This window comes from Crinia signifera, chromosome 1 (genome assembly GCF_055691185.1).
Source record: "Crinia signifera chromosome 1, ASM5569118v1, whole genome shotgun sequence".
Lineage (NCBI taxonomy): Eukaryota > Metazoa > Chordata > Amphibia > Anura > Myobatrachidae > Crinia > Crinia signifera.
Window position 1 is genome coordinate 410,917,796 of NC_139217.1, and position 18,596 is coordinate 410,936,391.

The window sequence follows — 18,596 nt, forward strand, 5'->3', positions numbered from 1 at the left end:
AGTTCCAATGGAGGGCGCTGATGATTCAACAGAGGCGGCTTTGCAGGATGCAGTTTTCTGCAAGAAGGCGTGCATGATATCACACACAGCCACTGTGACCCTAAACATGGTCGGCCTGTGCCTAGCTTTGCATCATAGCTGCTGGTCATGTGTGAGCACTAACAGAGACAAGAACTCTGGGGCACGAATGGTGTAATGGTTAGCATTACTGCCTCACAGCACTGAGGTCACTGTGCGGAGTTAGTATATTCTCCCCATACTTGCGCATACTTGGGGTACTCCGGTTTCCTCCCACTTTTGAAAAATATACTGGTAGGTTAATTGGCTTCCAAACAAAATTAACCCTAGAATGTCTGTGTGTGTGTACATGTGGTAGGGAATATAGATTGTAAGCTCCACTGGGGCAGGGACTGATGTGAATGTTCATATATTCTCTGTAAAGTGCTGTATGTGTGTGCACTATATAAGTAACTTAATAAAAAATAAATAAGAACTCAGGCCCTTTTATGGTTAGGTAATTTTGTACCAAGATATAAATAAAAGACCCACAAGCGCAGTCTATTTCCATATGTGAGCACTATGCTGTAGAGCAGGCATGTCCAACGTTGGCCCTCCAGATGTTTTAAAACTACACATCCCAGCATGCTTTTCAATAGATTTAGCATTCTCTAATAGCAAAACTGTGGCAAAGCATGCTGGGATGTGTAGTTTCAAAACATCTGGAGGGCCAACGTTGGACATGCCTGCTGTAGAGCTAAGCACTCACATTTTAGCAATGAGAAATGGTCATAAGGTTGACAGTCATTAGGTCGACATGTCATTAGGTCGACGCAAGCATTAGTACAACATAGGGTTTTTCACAGTTTTTTGACCCGGCATGTGCTGACAGGCAGTATTTCATGCCCTACCATCCACCTGGGCATGGTAGGAGAATAAAAGTGTAACGAGCCATGTGAGGGGACACAGTGCACTTTATCCTGTGTCCATGTCGACTAGGTCATCATTCGGGTAAAAAAAACTGTGAAAACCCCATGTTGACCTTCTGACTGTCGACCTAGCCCATGTTGACCTAATGATCTGGCAACTGTGCACCCATGTCGACCAAATGATTCATATCCTTAGCAATGTGCCTGAAAATGTTTGCAGGCAAGTGGAAAAGGCCTTGCCCTGTTCCTCCACAGACTACCACTGGTGGTTGCAGTATTCCAAAACTGAGTCTCTGCTGCCAGTTCTAGTGCCCATACATGGTACAATTATTGTATGCAATTTGGACTAGATCGCATTGCATAAGTTTTGCAATGCAATGAGATGAGATCTAGTACAAAAAGTATGCGCAGCACATAGATTAGCAAGGGAGTGCTATGCAATCTTCGAGTGGGCTATGCAATCTTCGAGCAGGATTCCAAAGGGACCGGCGGCGGGGACCTGGGGTAAGCTCCGTTGCCATGGGGCGTATGAGCGTCACATGCTCGCGCGCCCCCTGGGGGGAGCCCCTACAGAAATGAAGCTGGCTTCATCTGTAGTCAAAATCGCATGCAAATCGCGCAGGTTTTTTACCTTACGATCCCGATGCGCTCCTGTGACTTCACAAATCGAAACCCAGATAGACAGGGCAGCAATAACTATATAGTGCAGATCTAATGCAGATTGTATGTAAATAGTACAGAGTTTCACCATGTGTACACACCAATACTCTTTGAGCTGCGTGATGTGTGCGGGAGCACGCATCTCATCGCACCAGCACTTGTACCGTGTATGGGCAGTGCTGGCACTAACCATGCTGCAAAGAAAATGTACCTTGTTGGCAATAACCTTCCACAGTGGTGTAAATAGTATTACAGCTCATTCGTATATCACACGCTGTTATTATAGCTCGAAATCTGTAACATATGGATAACAGAGCAGGTCTACAACATCTAAGTTCTATAACTTGTATAAATCCATAAAAAGGGCAGACCCCTCATACTGCTACTTTTACGCAAAAGTAAAACACAAATAATGCCCTACAATGCGGGTATGCTGGTACGTTTTGTTCCACCACATGTAGGAATCCAGGTTGATTCGTGCCTGTCATAATATGCGCTTCCTCCAACCAGTATGTGAGCTATAACTCAGCGCCTGCCAAGCACCACCCCCTCCTCACTTCTCCCCACTGACGCACGGCGCCAGCTACGGGATGACGTCACTAGCCTGGCAACGGGCGCTGTCACCTGACAGCTGATGGACGCCCTGACAATGCATGGAGGACCTACCTGAGCAGCACCGGAACACTGCTGCTTCCCGCTGGACACCTGGTTACATGGTTCTGACAAACGCAGGCCCAGCGCGTCGGTGACCGGCAGATAGCGACATACCCGGGGTCCCCAGGTAACGCGTCGCCTGGTCCTCCACGCAGACGTGACGCTGCGCGACACTTTCCGGCAGTTTCATCTGACGGCGGGAAACACCGGGGGGCGTGGCCTTCAGCTGGGGGGAGTGAGATGATGATGATAATTCAATCCAAAAGTAGTGTACTACCAGCCGGTGACTGAAGGTGGTGTCTGTTGCTGCCAGTTATTATGATTATACCTCTGTGGCTTGTACCCTGCGGGTGTCCCTGCCAGTGCTGCCACCCATATCATTCATTATCTCCCACTCCCGATACATGCAGTGTTGCACAGGTACAGGGCAGCTATACAGCCTAGTCCTGTGATGCATAGTTGCCTACCCTCCTGCATTCTGCAGGAGACTCCCTGAAAGCAGCAATCTCCCTCTCTCCCTCATTAGTCTAGCAATCTCCCTCATTTCACCTAGCCCACATTACACTGTTACATTTTTGGGGAAAAAAGGAATGAGAGAGAGATACAACAAAGGTACTGATGACCTGGCGCAATATACAGAGGTAATTCATTAAATAATCAGCAGCTGGTATCCACCCGGGAGACCATCAATCTCCTAATCTGTCAGTTAGGAAAAAATGTTGGTTGGTGGACACAAGCGCTAAAACAAACACAGGTATAATGTTTCAGAATACAATAGTACCACAAATACCTAATCAAAGTTCATATATACATATGAGAGGCTGATATCTGCAGGAGGTCAAGCAAGTCATATAAGCGCATGTGGACAGACACTTACTTCAAAGTTCTGTCCCACATGCACGTAGCGTTTTCTTTTAAGGCAGATATGTTACAGCAGATATGTTACAGCATCCCTATGGCTCTGGCAAGTGTGACACACTTTTAAATTCTTTCTCGAGTACCCGTAGCACAGGGCTGGGCAACACCGGCCCTCCAGATGTTAATGAACTACACATCCCAGGATGCTTTGCATAAGTTTTGCTATGTGGCCATGCTGAAACTGATGCAAGGCATGCTGGGATGTGTAGTTCATCAACATCTGGAGGGCCAGTGTTGCCCAGCCCTGCCGTAGCAGGTGCTTGTAAACCACAAGCTCCTTGCAGAGGGGTAAAACAATTTATTCAACACAATAAAAAGGTACAAGTTGTACAGGTAAATGGATATGGAGGCACATGGGAATCGTGCAGGTGGACCGGCGGAGTAGCGCTGCAGGCGTGGCCGCAAGAAGCACCTCAGGGCGAAGTCCCGTCCTCTTCAGATATGCACAGCTATAGTGGACAGCTATGCTGGCATCAACACGTTTCGGAACAAGAGTCCCATTTTCAAGATATGCCGTCATCCTTCCTTGATTTTCTTATGTAGGCAGCCACCGCATCACGTGACTCCTCTTTGCCAATGAGAACCTGGAGAGCCTGGCTTTTAATAATCTACATTTCTCATTCAGTAATTCGCTACAGGTTTTCCCTATGCGGTAACTTAGTGCTGACTACATTGAGAACATATAATAAAAATCACTGAATGAGAAATGTAGAGAATTAAAAGCCGGGCTCTCCAGGTTCTCATTGGCAAAGAGGAGTCATGTGACGCGGTGTGTAAAATTCTACCAACTATAATCTCCCTGAAACTAGTTTTCAAAAGTAGGCAAGTATGGTTTTGACTATCACAACGACTATAAATAATTTGCATTGCTGCTGAACCACCACCACCCTGAGGCACCCCTGCATGGGTCCTGAGGCACCCCAGGGTGGGTACCTAGGCACACAGTTTGGGAACCACTGCTATAGCAGCATTCTGAAAGAGCCCTCTGTGGGGGTGATTCAAGATCAGTTGTAGTTTTGTGATCAATCACAAATCTACAGCTGCTGTCACTTTTACAAGTGGGGGTTGCCCAACACAGGGCAACTTCTCCCCACATGCCGAAGTGCTCGCATTACTAGTGTAGCCCCCTTCCTGCGCAACCTAGCTGTATACTTTGGGTTGCAGCGACTGTGTGTGAAGTCGTATAACTGACGTGGCCTGCCCTGCAAACTGTCTGGACACGCCTGCATTAAACGTACAGCGCCCTCTCAACCCCACACTTTACTGGCTCTTAAGGAGACCATACACTACACTACTGCGGATTCTTGCAACAGTGTATGACCATTTGATCCCCTTGCAACCCTTCTGCATGTAACATGTAGTGTGCAACCCCCTCCCCGCCACTGTGCAGGCATGTCCGGCCTCCGATGTGGATCGGGTGCAATGTCAAACACGTGATTTGTGACGATTTCTAAGCCCGATCCATCTTAATCAGGTGAAATCAACCCAAATTGCATAAGTGTATGGGGCCTTTAGACTGTGGTTGCAATTTCCTGGATGTGACAGCAGTTTCAGTCCTCCCACATGGGCAGATTAGCAGAAATGCATACCCTCCAACATCTGAAGTCAAGAAATCGGTACACATTCAAAAAGGGGGTGTGGCCACAGGCAAAAGGGGGCGTGGTCACATCCCCTTTCCGAATGTGTACTGATATATACAAATTACATTTTCCCATATTTACAGTTATTTTTCATACTGTAGATGTGTGATCAGGCCGGCCGCTCGGAATCCCGCTACAGACGAGGCTCTGCTGCACTGTATTGCACAGCCTCTGGTGTCCACTGTCCGGCTATATCGGCGGTGCATGCACCGGCCGGGCGTCCTTTACCACGTCATAGTGGACAGCGACGACAGCCCTGCGGGAGGAGGTCCGCGAGCCGCATGCTGATGTCATGACGCGGCTCGACGCACGCTGCAGGCTGCCGTACCCGGACCGCACAGCAACGGGTACAGGTGCTTCACTGCTGGGCAATATTAACTGTTTACACCCCTGCTGGGCCCAATCCGACCAGTGGAGCGGCTGCCATGTTAGTCAGAATTGGGAGAATTCGGTACAATCGGTACATTAATTTCTAGCCGGTACAGACCGTTAAAAAACGGTACTGTACCGGCTAAATCGGTACACTTGGAGGGTATGGAAATGGCCTAGAGAGTCCTCTCACACTCCACTCCACAGTGCTTCACCGGAGTATACATGCCTGGTACTGACCATCATTGTACTGCATTAATAGTCTCCCTATAACCTTACTTTAAAAAAAAATGGAGAAAGGGTCATCTCTTCAGTGCAGGGATGGAGTAAAGGGAACCAGGGCTGCCTAGTCTCTAGGAGTGATGCGCACGCCCCTCTGAAAATGCCCCCTTTTCAGGACAGCGTGCCTTTTGCATGGCAAGTTACTCTTTGCCATTACATAAGTTGGGAGGTATGCTTTGATGAACAGGTGGGTTTTCATTGCCCGTATGAAGCTGTGTACATGTATACATTAAGAGGGTTATTCTGATTTGTTTTGGTCCCCTGTGGGTTCGCATTTCTGCACATATGCAGACTCAGGGTGCAAGCGGGGGACGCAGGGTGCAAGCCCTTGGGATGCCCAGCGTTTCATGGGTGTTCCCTGGGAAATCCGGCTATGACGCGCGGACGGGAAGCTGACATCAGTGGATATCGCCTGCTTCCTGCACACAGTTTGCTTGCAGATCAGATACACCATAGAGGTGTCTGATCTGCGTCCACTGGAGAAATCATTCTGGCTGTGAATGGGTGATTATGGTGCAGGTGATCGCAGTGGGCTGGGGGGGGGGTTTCAGCAGTGCAGATGAACAGCTTTCCTGGCGATGATGCGGGAGTACGCAGCAGCGCTCATCCTCAGGGCATATGCACTGGGCGGCTTTGAGCTGAAACAAACATCCTGTTTTGATCGACTTTCAGCTCAAAGTCGCCCAGTGTGTATGGGCCTTTACTCTGCGCTGACACAATTTGGGTGTGTAGACGCATGTGCAGTAGCAAAAACTCCCTCCACTTTGTGCAAAATCATTAGTGCATTCTGCATTAGGCCAATACTGTGTGCCATTAGAAAAATAGAATATTATTATTTAGGATTAATTTGCACAATCAGCAGGAGTAACAAAGCACATTTATTACAGAATGTAATAGGCAGAACATTTGTTTTTTTGTCAAGCTCTTCATCATTTGTGTTGTGTCCCACAATTTCTAAAGTAACGACTTAAATAGTAGATAAAAGACACAGGAAAAAAAACATTGTACAGTATTGCATAAAAGTTGCAAGAGAGCATGTGACATCCAATATACTGTCCTTATCTGAAGCCCTGTTTAAGGGCTAGATGTATCAAACTTCAAAAAGTGATACAATGGAGAGTGATAAACAGCCAGCCAATCAGCTCCTACCTGCCATGTTACAGGCTGGGTTTGAGAAATCACAGGTAGGAGCTGATTGTTTATCACTCTCCACTGTATTAATTTTTGAAGCTTGATACATCTAGCCTTGAATCCTTGTTATAAAATTATGTTTAGATAAAGGGGCTTATTCTGGTTCATTCTTAGAGGCAAATTCCTTCTCAAATGGACAAAACCATGTGCACTGCAGGTTGGGCAGATGTAACATGTGCAGATAGAATTAGATTTGGGTGAGGTTTTTCTTCAAAGTGAGATCTATATTGCAGTGTATAAATAAAGCAGTCAGTATTTTCCCTGCACAGAAACAAAATAACTCACCCAAATCTAATTCTCTCTGCATGTTACATCTGACCCCCTGCAGTGCACATGGTTTTGTCCATTTGAGGAGGAATTCACCTCTAAGGGCAGTATTCAATGTGAAAAATTCTCCGTGCATGGTGAGAGATTTTTTCTCTCGCAATGCACTCACCCTGTTCTGGAGGGCTCGCTGCCACTCCTGCTCCCACTATTCAATGTGGTTAAGACTCGCCACCACTCACGGCGAGTCTTAACCCCTGCAGCGGACGAGCGTCCGCGGCAGGGAGCTGGCAGGGAGCCGGGGGACGGTGACAGCAAGGGAGATTAAAGTCTCCTTGGCTGCCCCAGAACATATGTGGAGGTGAGGTGGGCTCCCCGGGACCCAGGCAGCACAAGCTGCCCTCCCCTATAGCCAGCGGGGGACCCAGTATTCACTGCACCCGATCGTGCATATGTAATGATCGGATGCAGTGAATATATGAATATCTAATGAGTGGCTCGAGAGCTCCGGCCCTCTGCTGGCTGCTCGGTGTTTTTTTTTTTAATTAAATATATATTCATGTGCTATAAGCACATGAATAAAAATAACATGCCCCTTCACAGAAAAAAAATCCTGATTTTTTTACACCAAAATTTAAAAAAAAAAACCTTTTAGTTTAAAAGTTCACATTCCAGTTCTCCATGAAAAGATGGAGAATTGCTACACGGAGAGACACAGCGAAAATCACTTTTGGAGAGCAAAATGCTCCTTCCAACGCGAAAACAGCACAAACTCGCCATAAAACAAGGCAAATTTTTCTCATTGAATACTGGCCTAAGAGTGAACCGGAATAAGAGCCGTCCCATTTTGTGGCATCATACAACAGATTTATGCCCACAATTGTTACTGTTGGTTCTACTGTTTGGGTTTCCTTACCTAATGTACAGTATGTAAAAGTAAATGTATTTGTTACACATATATATATATATATATATATATATATATATATAGCAAAGTACAACTGATTGGAAGTTATTATTTATAGTAGATCAAGAGGTCACTTGTATAGGAATAACATCGTAGTATGATACAATAATTTTTATGTTTGCAGATAGAACTTCAACAGTATATGCTTGAGATTATGATTGACCACATGGGAGCAAACACACAATCTGTAGCATGTATTCCTTTGGGCCAGCTACATAATCTAAAAGTAGTTTATGTACCTGGTCCCATAAGGCATTCCCTGGTCACAGATAGGTGATTTGTCATCATGTGATGCATATGCAGCATAAATCATGAACAGAATTCTGAAAACTCAGCCACAGTTATATGTTTAAAATAACATGTCAGCAGGGCTGGACAAGTCATAAATCCAAGTAATCTGCCTAAAATATTGCTGGTGGTGCCTAGCTTTTGGTAGCCATTGTTATGTATTCATAGCAATGGCTATTTACATCTTACTTTTAAGTTCCTGCTGGTCCCTAGATGTTATTACCTCAGTCCTAAATTCAAAATGATTTTTTTCCCTACCAGGCAGTTTGGTGAGCTGGAGGCCGATTTATCTGAAACCAGCCGCTGTCTTGTCAGAATTCTAAACATACGAATTTATAGTAAAGTTGGAGATATGCTCGCTTTCAAATATATCATTTTTTTAAATGTAGCATTGATGTGGTAGTTCCCAAAGTTACATTTTATGCAAGTTTATTATGCATTTTTTTTTCTTTTTATGGGGGTATCACAGGTGGTGTAGTGTTTATTATTGCATCCCCAGAGCACTGAGATCATGTTTACGATTCCCATTCACGCCCTATATGGATTCTCCCTGGGTACTCCTCCTATACCCCAAAAACATACTGGTAAGGTACCTGACCCTTGTGTGTAAATACAAAAATGTGGCAGGGATTATAGATTGTAAGCTCCATTGCTGCAGGGACTGATATGAACAACATAAATATTCACTTTAAAGAACTGCCTAATTTGTGGGCATTATATACCGGTATGTAGATGGAACAGTTAATAAATCAATTATTTGTAGTTAAGCCTATTCATCTACAGGTGGTTCCACATCTCTGTTTGCGGCTGAATTATTGTACCTTGGTGGTAACAGGGACTTTACACATAGGCAAAGTATAGTGAGGTGTGTTGTAACAGAATTGCAGGTTGGTACGAATGTATCTCTTACATTTGAGGATCGGCTTGCTTAAGTGGAAGATTATAATGATTGATGCTACTTAACCAAGATTATGGAGCAATCCTAATACATTTAACTTGAATATCCGCATTTAGTCATAGGCGTAGGAAGGCTTTGGGAAAGAGGTGTGTGACAACACGACCCATACTTATACTACATAGACATAGACATCCTCTTTAGACTGAACATAATCTGGGAGAATGAGAACTGATTAAGCTAATAGTAGACCAGTATGCAACCCCCCAGACTATGACAACCAACAAGAATTCCAAAGTACTTTGGTTCTTTGAGGAATAAAATAGTTATGCAGCAGAAAGAATTGATACACGCACTGTTTTACAAAATAGACATTCACCCTGTTACCTTGCTTACCAAAAATGATTAAAGCTTGTCAAGCAGGAGAAGACAGAGGTCACACTTTCCTTCTGCTGAAGAGAGCCTGAATACCAGGCATAAAGCATACATTGCTCTATCCACGGCACTAACTAAATACTCCATAACTGCTATGACAGGGTCTATATTGGCAACTCATGGATTTTGACGTTTGAAAGGTTAGAGAGTTTTCATAATACATTACAAAAAGCCAGGAAATGTAATACTTCAGCATACTGCAGGGTTTGAAAAAAAAAACACCTTCAGAGAGGCAAAAACAACCTACTGTAGAAGCTTTGATTCTGGAATTTCTGCTTAGATCAGTGATGGTCAATAAGAGTGCTGCCAGCAGTCGAGCGAGACTTCGTCTGTGCCCTTCAGGAGGCAGTTCCTGTTCTTACTTATTCTCTGCTTTCTTTAAAACAACATAAGACTAAACTGTGACATGGGGCCAAATGTAATAGGGTGTGAGAATTAGAAAGTGGGAGATTTTGGGAAAGTTTTCCCAATTTTTTTTTTTTTTTTAAAGCTGCAATCATTTACTCTGAAAACCCAGTTTGATTTTTGCCATGGAAATGATTGGCACTTTTAAAAAAGATGAGAAAACTCTTAGTTTCTGATTCTCACACCCTATGACATTTGGCCCATGTGGTTAAATATTGGTGCAAGTGACTGATATCTGGGGCTTTTTGGGATGAAGTAAGTGTGCCAAGCTCATCTTGAAGTTACTTTGTATTCTTGAAATTAAGAGTAATGTGCATCCCTTTTGAATGTTGGTGGTCTGCATATGTGGTTTCAGGGCTATTCGGTCGTTAGGGCGACAGTGTCTAGGTCAACAGTCATTAGGTCGACCACTATTGGTTGACCTAATGACTGTTCATACTTTACCTTTCCAGTGGACATGGAGCCGGAATACACGCAAGGCACCGTGCCTGAAGCATGGCCAGGGCAAAATGTCATATCAATCAATAATTTGTCCTTCTTTTGACCCAATCCTACAAATCCAAAGGAAAATCCTTGCACACTTAGGAATGGGGACAGATTTTGCTGTTATTTTTTTCTGAGCAAATGGCATTTGTAACATCCTGCATTGTTATCTTGGATCAATTCCAGGCAATTCTGTGTCACCCACATCTGTCACTGCTATACGGCTGAATCGATAATGACATAGACACAAAAAAAAAAAGTCAAATTTTTGCTTGTGTTGACCTTTTGAACCTGTCAACATAATGCACATTAACCTTTTTATGGGTCACCTGCCTGCTGACCAAGAGTGGTCAACCAAATGACTGTAGACTTAAACCTTGTTGACCTAATGATCCATACCCATTTTTGGGACCTGTAACTGGATTTGGTTAAGAACTTCTCTCTTAAGGTTCAAGACAAGTCTCAGCTCTAAGGGCCTTATTCTGGTTGGTGCGGTCGGATCCGAATATGCGGACAGGACCGACCGTCCTGAGCCCCGCCTTCCTTACGGATTGCTCACTGCGTCCGAATGCGGTAAGCCGCTGACCGCACGGAGCACGAGTGGATTTCTCATGTACACACCTCCTCCATCTCTGGGAACCTCCCCCATCATTCCATCGAATGCAGGACCGAGTGGTCAGGCAGTACCGAGTGCTCCAGACCACTCGGGCATTTCTCCGTGCAAAAGCAGGGATCTGGGCGGGCAGCTATGTCATATGTCCGCCCCCTACACGTGCGTCACGGCCGCATTACCATACGTACGCCCAGCGTTTTCATGGGAATGCCCATGAAACGCGGGGTGTACACATATGGTAATGAGCCCAAACAGCCCTTCACGCCCCTCTCCTCCCCCTGTTCGTAGTTTACACAATTCATGCGGTATTTGGACGTGCGTCACAAACACAAAACATCGGCGGACCGACCGCACGCGTACAGAACCGCACCAACCAGAATAAGGCCCTAAGCTCTGTCAGAATTTGTGCAAGTTCATCGCACAGCTACCACAAGTACTGTAGTCAAGCACCTCAGACATTAGGTAGAACCTGTTTGCAGATCTATTAGACTAGAATCCAGTCCATGAGGCATTTACAGAAGAATCATTTGAGCCTCTTCTGGAAGCTTACCGTGTATGGGCTGCTCTAATCAGATTACTCTTCTTTGTAGTTGTCACATTTTCCAGAAGGATTGTAGAACTTTGTACACTATGTCCACGATCTCCTGGACTAGAATTATAAAATGACTAGAATCATATACCTTTAACAGGTGCCAACAGCCTTGTGTACATTTTTCATTATTATTTATAAAGGTCATATCATACATTAATTTGACATTCTTTTCTTTTGACCCAATCTTACAAAATCCTTGCACACTCACATTTGGAATGGTTTTACAATTTGATTTTTTTTTTCTTCGCAAACGGCATACATAACATTTGCATTGTTATCTTGGATCAATTTCAAGCAATTCGGTGTCGCCCACATCTGTCATTGTCATACGGCTAGAACGACAATGGAGGTTCTTACCTTGAGGAAGCTTCCTGTGGACTTTAGACAGAGGTGCGAATGCAGAGATCCATCCTGTTTCAGTCAGATCTCCTCAACCAAAGATGGGGCTAGTGCATATGCTATTTACAGAAATGGCAGGTTTCTCTCCTCTCATCTCCTCTAGCAAAGTACTGTGGTTGATATGTCACAAAGATGCGTAAGACTCAGAATACAGGTGGATGTTCGTATGTACAGTATTTCAGTTCGCTGGAGGTGGCTAGAATTGTCTTTCATGTGTCATTTACTTAGGTTCACAAATTCTACTGAGCTGAGTCCTGTTCTGAATTCCAATAGAACCAGACTGCAGGGAATCCTTTCACAGTAGATACCACTCCTAGGGGTGTATTTACTAAAGTGCATGTGTATAGAAGTGGAGATGTTGCCCGTAGGGACCAATCAGATTCTAGCGATGATCTTCTAGAAGGTGCTAGATAAGTATAATCAGATTAGTTTCTATGAGCATCACCTCCACTGTCACTTGCAATGCCACAAAGCCACATACTGTAAATGCTTCCTTTTATATTCTATCTATGTTTACATATGTTAAATCTGGCCCATGCGCAGTCCTCCCATCGTTGGACAACTGTTCGAATAATCAAAACGGCATCCAACCAGTCAGGCCCTTGAGTTGTGTACAACTCTGCATCACCCGTGGTTGTCTTTGTCTTACTCTGTTTAGTAAAAATATACGCAAAATATGTTTTCAGACTCACTTGCATTCAACTCTGCATCAGTCCTTAAGTGTCCAATTACTTATTAGCTAATGCAGTGTAAACAACTGGATAGAATCTTTTTAATTTGAGATTTATATCTCACGCCTGTATGCAATCCTTTTCTAACTGCTTTACATCCCAGTCACACAGCGAATCTAGTTGGGATTCAGCATGTACGATTATTGGCTATTTGAAGTGATGATTTGCCAAACAGAATGAATACAGTTTGATTTTCATAGGCTAACTAGATCATGCAAATCTGAGGGAAGCAAATAAATTGTTTTGACAAGTTAACTGAAAAAATGACATAGATGTCTAAAAGGAATACATATATGCAAACTAAGCTGTCATGTTTACAAAATGTTTTTTTCCTCTTTGCTAGAGGAGAGTGCTAAGCAGAAAACACAGCCTGTATGATGTAATCGCAGTTCTATGCTAGAAAGAGTCAATTTGACACGGCAATGTGTAGCTGGGTGCTGAGAATGTTGCTATTTTTACGTTTTGCCAACCACTTGAATATGAATGCAGGATAATTCTACAGGATGGAAATACTTTAATTGTTAAAGCCACAGTGCCTCAGAATATAAAATGCATCTATAGAATACTCAAGTTCTTTGGTTTAGTTTCAGAGGAAGGCGCTCATACAAAACGTCAGCATTTATATGAGACTGTGACATTAAATTGTACTTTAAATCGTAGTTCAGCCCCGTATACACAGGGCGATATTAGCCAGTATCGCTGGCTAAATAGACGCTGAGTAACCATATCGCCTATGTTTTTTGTGGGCACAGGGCAATAAATCGCTAGGAGCGTGCTCCCGCAGCCAGCCCTTAATGGACTTTTCGATGGTGACTTGTCAAAACTGAAAAGTCGCTGAGAGCAACAGTACACTGTTCGATATGGTCACTGAGTGATATATCGCTGCGCAATAATAAGCCAAAATCGCTCAGCGACTATATTGCATCGTGTGTACATACCATTAAACAATCATTTTATAAACACTGTAGAGCAATTGTGTACTTGGAGCTACAATAAATTCACTACTGGAGAACATCCATCACTGGAATATAGCAGGGGTTCTCAAACTATTTTGCTCTGGGTTAAAATTATTACAGGACCCCAGCATGTCACTGCAGAATGGTCGCCACACATGTGTGGTCAGCAGATAGCTTGCAGCATTGTGGAGGCACATAATGATGTGAGGAGTCTGAAGCAACAGACAATTCAAGAGATTTTTCAGACTTCGTTTGGATCACTGACTAATACCGCTTTCAGACAGCGGCTACCGGATAACCTGGCATTTACCAGCAATTAACCAACATTTGAAGCGCTGGGTTACACAGGAGAGCAAATTTCCTGGTCTAAAATTTAGACCTGGTAATTTGCTCAATTACACAGGGTTTTCACCTGTGTGAAAGGGTCAATCCAGATCTCCGACCCTGGTCATTTGCAGGGTCGGAGACCTGGAGGTGAAGATCCTGATCGACCCTTTCACACAGAAAAAGGACCCGCGTATTTAATGAAATTCCCGGGTGGAACTGCTTCACCTGGGAATTTCATTTTCTGCGTGTGAAAGGGGTATGAGATAGTTAAGAAGTCATCGGCTTGATAGTCAGCAACGTGGAGTTGCAATCCCATTCTGAGATGGTCGCGACCCACTTTGGTGTCAGGACCCACAGTTTGAGAACCACTAGAATATAGTATCGTAGTCTCGTATTTATTCATTCATATGTATCCTAATATCGTATGTATCCAACAATATTTGCAGAAGATAAATACAGCATTCCTCCCTCAATGCTAGAGAATTACATGAATATACATTTGTTCTGAGTTGGCGGCAGGGAGGTGGGTTAGCGTCTGTCCGCTTTACGGACATGTTATGGGAGTATCGTGGACATGTTGGTGAAAGCGATTCCATAGAGACACTGCATTGTTCATATAAGAGGCCATACTTGGATAGAGAAGCTGCAACTGCCATAGGGTGGTGCAAGTGTCAACAGTTTGACTATCGACCTAGTCATTGTTGACCTAATGCTTGTGTCAACCTTTCATCCATGTCGACCTTAGCCATGTCGACCTATTTCATTAGTTGACCTAAGCCATGTTGACCATCAGTGGTTGACACAACGCATGTTGACTTAATGTTGCCCGACCCAATGACCAATGCCCTTCATATGCATATAGACACAGACGCAGCTGCATCCAAATCATCCCCGATTCATTTGCTGTTGGCTGTGGAAAGATGAGTCTGACCTATTGCAGTGCTTAAAATATGATTTACTAAAATACGGATCACACCAGCAAATTATTATTAAGCTTCTTTGGAAATGCAATGTTTCATGACTGGGTTAAGAGGGGTCACTGGGTCAGATGTATTAAGCCTGGAGAAGAGATAAACTGGAGATAAAGTGAAAGGAGATAACGCACCAGCCAATCAACTGCGTTTGAAAATTACAGTTGGGAGTTGATTGGCTGGTGCTTTTATCTCCTTTCACTTTATCTCCAGTTTATCTCTTCTCCAGGCTTAATACATCTGCCCTGCTGTGTGACAAGGGGCAGGTTGATTGGGTTTTGCTTATATTGCTGTTTCTAACATGCCCAGGGTACTATACCCACCCAGATAACCAGCAATGAGCAATTTAAATGTTTGGTAAATTGGAGATCTTATTGCTTAGTTTTTTCTAATACCAATTTTTTTTTTTTTTTGCAGAAGACAAAATGGAGTGCTCAGGTGAAGACCAATCAAGTGTTGCCTTACTTGATAGTGTGTTGGACATGTTTCCAGGGCTTACGGAATGTCAACAGATCCTTAATGACATTGATGAGAGGCTAAAAGAAAATTCCCTGTGGTAATATAATGTCTACTCTATTTAATACTGCATTGTGTTGAATAAAGCAGATTCTTGACAAACAATAGTTATTAAACAATCTATAACCGATATACCGGGTTAGCGAAAAATAAGCTACTTAATTCAGAGGGCTCTGGAATGCGTTCTTCTGCTTTAAATAACAAAAAAATTTAAACTGCAGATAGTTCAAATGATGCGCTAGTCATTTGTTAAATAAAAATGTTTATTTCCTCATTTCGACAAAAGGGGGCGCTATAGAACTGAAATAAATGTTCAATAGTCTTATACATTGTAATGTCCAATAACCTGCACACACGTTTAATATGCTTGCTTCGGGACATCACTTTCGTGCAGGATGGGGCACCTCCCCATATTGCGCGTGTTAAACATTAATGCATCTGGGCCACTCCTGGAGGAGGGCCGCGGCTGCTGCATGACACCGTCAAGCGCTCACACTTTAGTGATGTGCCCACAAATCTTTGACACATTTCAAAAGTAGTTGTATCTTGAAAATTTTTACCTAATCATTACTTTTGTCATTTTTGGCAAGCATCCAGATTTTGAAGTTCAAGATTAGTTTATAGACACTATTCCTAATTGAATCTGATTTTATATAGGCTACTACCAGTAAAGCCTATGCAATCCATTGCACTATAATCTGTTTTTGCAGAATGGGACACTTCATAATACCACTATAAAAGCTTTTTAAGTCCCTAGAGCTTAGGTGTATGGAAGGAGCATCGCATTTCGCAGTCCCGAGAAGAGTTTACACAAGTTAAGAAGATACATACCAATCTTTTGTAATACTTAGAACCAATGTTCACAATTGGGGTTGTCCCGTCAGTGATTTGAATGGGCCACAGGCAGTGAGGTATTCTTTTTCATGAAAGTGCTCAGCGTTCATGAAAAGACTGTTTGATAATGAGAAGATATTCGTTTCACTGCACTTCATTTTGAGCTCACTCATGCTTGGAGTCTTCTTGAAAAGGTCTTTTCTTCACCTTTTTCTATAGTGTTTTCCAGCCCACCCACCCTTAATTCATTTTGAAGTGGCCATCACTTCATGTTAAAATTGGTTATAGTCAATCAAATTTCAGAGATTTTTTTTTTTTTTTGTGTTTATTTTATTTTGTTGCTGTGATAAATCCTCACATTGTATTTGGTGCCTTCTGTTCTGCCCATCTCATTTGTTTATTTAGTACATTTTACTAAATCAGTCATTGATACGCAGGTGTAGTGTGTAATGTAATAGGTGCTCAGCTCTCTCTTTTTACAGACCTGTAGTTACACATGTTTTAGCCAAAGTAAAAATAGTTCATCTTCTTTCATTGTTTACAACTTGCTATCTTTCAGTGAATCTAGTAATAACTACTCACTCTTGCCAGTATATCATTGACATTAATTATTTTATTATAATTACTTGCTAGCTAAAAACCTGAAAACTCAGACTGCAGCTTGTCTCTGCATTCAGCCTGCTATGGCAAAACAAAAGAAACTATGTATTTACAATATGCAGGGCCCCTGTAAAGACACCCATACACTAGTGGGATTTCTGCCTTTTTTTCACATGATTTTAATGCATCAGGCCGATAAATAGTGTGAAAAATGTGAAATTGTATTTACTTCTGATTCCGGTCCTATGTGGATTGGATCCGGGGTATGTCACTGCTGCACCAATGATCCATTGTATCACGAGGCAGTGAATGGAATTGCATACGATACATTGTATGCAAAAGAACAGCATATGAGGTGGAGAGTTGTCGAGGTATCATATGCAAGGCTGCATACGGTACCTCTGACTAATATATGGGGGCCTTTAGGCTTCTTGGCACCCTACCCCAACCCCACACTGCCATTAATACTCACTTTCCAGCCCCACAAGTGAAAGGGTGGCAGTGGCATCTTAAGAGTTCCAGAGCGGTCACCTGCATTAAGTACAACCATCCCTCCATGTTCTAGCACCCTAGTCAGCTATCTAATATTAGAAATAGCCCTGTACTTTTTTTTTAGGGAAGTGTTGTACATACATTAAACAAGAGACAAACACCTAAATAACACATTAATGGTGCAAATAATTGTGTGGGGCATACATAAACTATAGAGAAAGAGGAGAATATAGCAGTGGTTAGAGAGTGAACCTTGAAATAACCTTAAACCTGAAATTAAATATAAAGTCATTAAAAAATGAATCTAGTAAGAAATCAGTTTCTTTCTATTTTTTCTTTGTTGTTTCTTTATCTTTTTTTTTCTTGTGCGCTTTTATTTTGTTTTCTTTCTTCCCTTTTTTTTTTTTTTTCACCAGGGCTCCTGCGAATGCAAGTATATCGTGACTAACATAATGAGCAATTTCCATTGGAGGGTTCCTGGAGTACCCTGCTGGAACTACATCCCACGATCTGTAGCGCATAGGCTACAACACGGGCTGATATTGGGAATGTTTTGCATTCCCGATCTTGGTAAATCTGGTTTCAAATTAAACCTGTGTCACCCTTTAAACAGAGGGCGACCCAGGTTTAACTCTTCTTATAAGCTTTCACAGAGAGAGACCTGGGTTTAACCCTTATTATAAGCTTTCGTGCTTTCATACCGCACCTTGGCCCAGGTCAAAACGTCATCAACCCAGCAATTTCTCATGCCAGTATATCTTTACAAGCAATCCTCCGTATTGGTGCCATTTTTAAGTACTTAATTCTTCATTGTTGTATTTTATTAGCTTTTTTTCATTGGGTATATGTCCATGGAGGATTATGTATATTGCTTGGACTTATTCTTCCAGATCTAGTTCTCTTGTTTACAAGTTATATATTATTTTCCTTTTCATATTTTTTTTTTTTTTAGGGAAAAAAGGAGCTGTCTCTTGTTATTGGCAATACGTGTGGATATAACTATGTAGTGATGCAGATATTGGGGGGAAATGAGACAAAAAAAATAATAACTTGCACAGTACATGGAGGGGTGGAAAATTCTAACCATTATGACAGGATTCATAACAAAGAAGATCCATACAGAAAAGCAATGTTGCACAGTATAAATTGATATCCAATTCCTTTGACAGAGCTTTTCCAAATCGAATG

At 42.8% G+C, this 18,596-nt stretch overlaps 2 protein-coding genes across 9 annotated transcripts in view; one reads left to right on the forward strand and one right to left on the reverse strand.

Moving 5' to 3' along the window:
• SLF1 (SMC5/6 complex localization factor 1) overlaps positions 1 to 2,451 on the reverse strand; it is a 110,792-nt gene extending 108,341 nt beyond the window's left edge. For 2 of the 3 annotated variants that reach the window (XM_083151787.1, XM_083151786.1), the window contains exon 1: positions 2,008 to 2,152. In XM_083151787.1, the coding sequence (XP_083007913.1) occupies positions 2,008 to 2,043 (36 nt within the window). In that variant the 5' untranslated portion in view covers positions 2,044 to 2,152. Of the gene's footprint in view, positions 1 to 2,007; positions 2,153 to 2,252 lie in introns of those variants that run through there. The other variant, XM_083151788.1, reaches the window with a different exon arrangement.
• The window catches only part of KIAA0825 (KIAA0825 ortholog), a 387,619-nt gene continuing 371,185 nt past the window's right edge, over positions 2,163 to 18,596 (forward strand). For 4 of the 6 annotated variants that reach the window (XM_083151784.1, XM_083151782.1, XM_083151783.1 and 1 more), the window contains exons 1-2: positions 2,163 to 2,367; positions 15,384 to 15,522. In XM_083151784.1, the coding sequence (XP_083007910.1) occupies positions 15,392 to 15,522 (131 nt within the window). In that variant the 5' untranslated portion in view covers positions 2,163 to 2,367; positions 15,384 to 15,391. Of the gene's footprint in view, positions 2,368 to 2,756; positions 2,882 to 15,383; positions 15,523 to 18,596 lie in introns of those variants that run through there. The other 2 variants (XM_083151778.1, XM_083151779.1) reach the window with 2 other exon arrangements.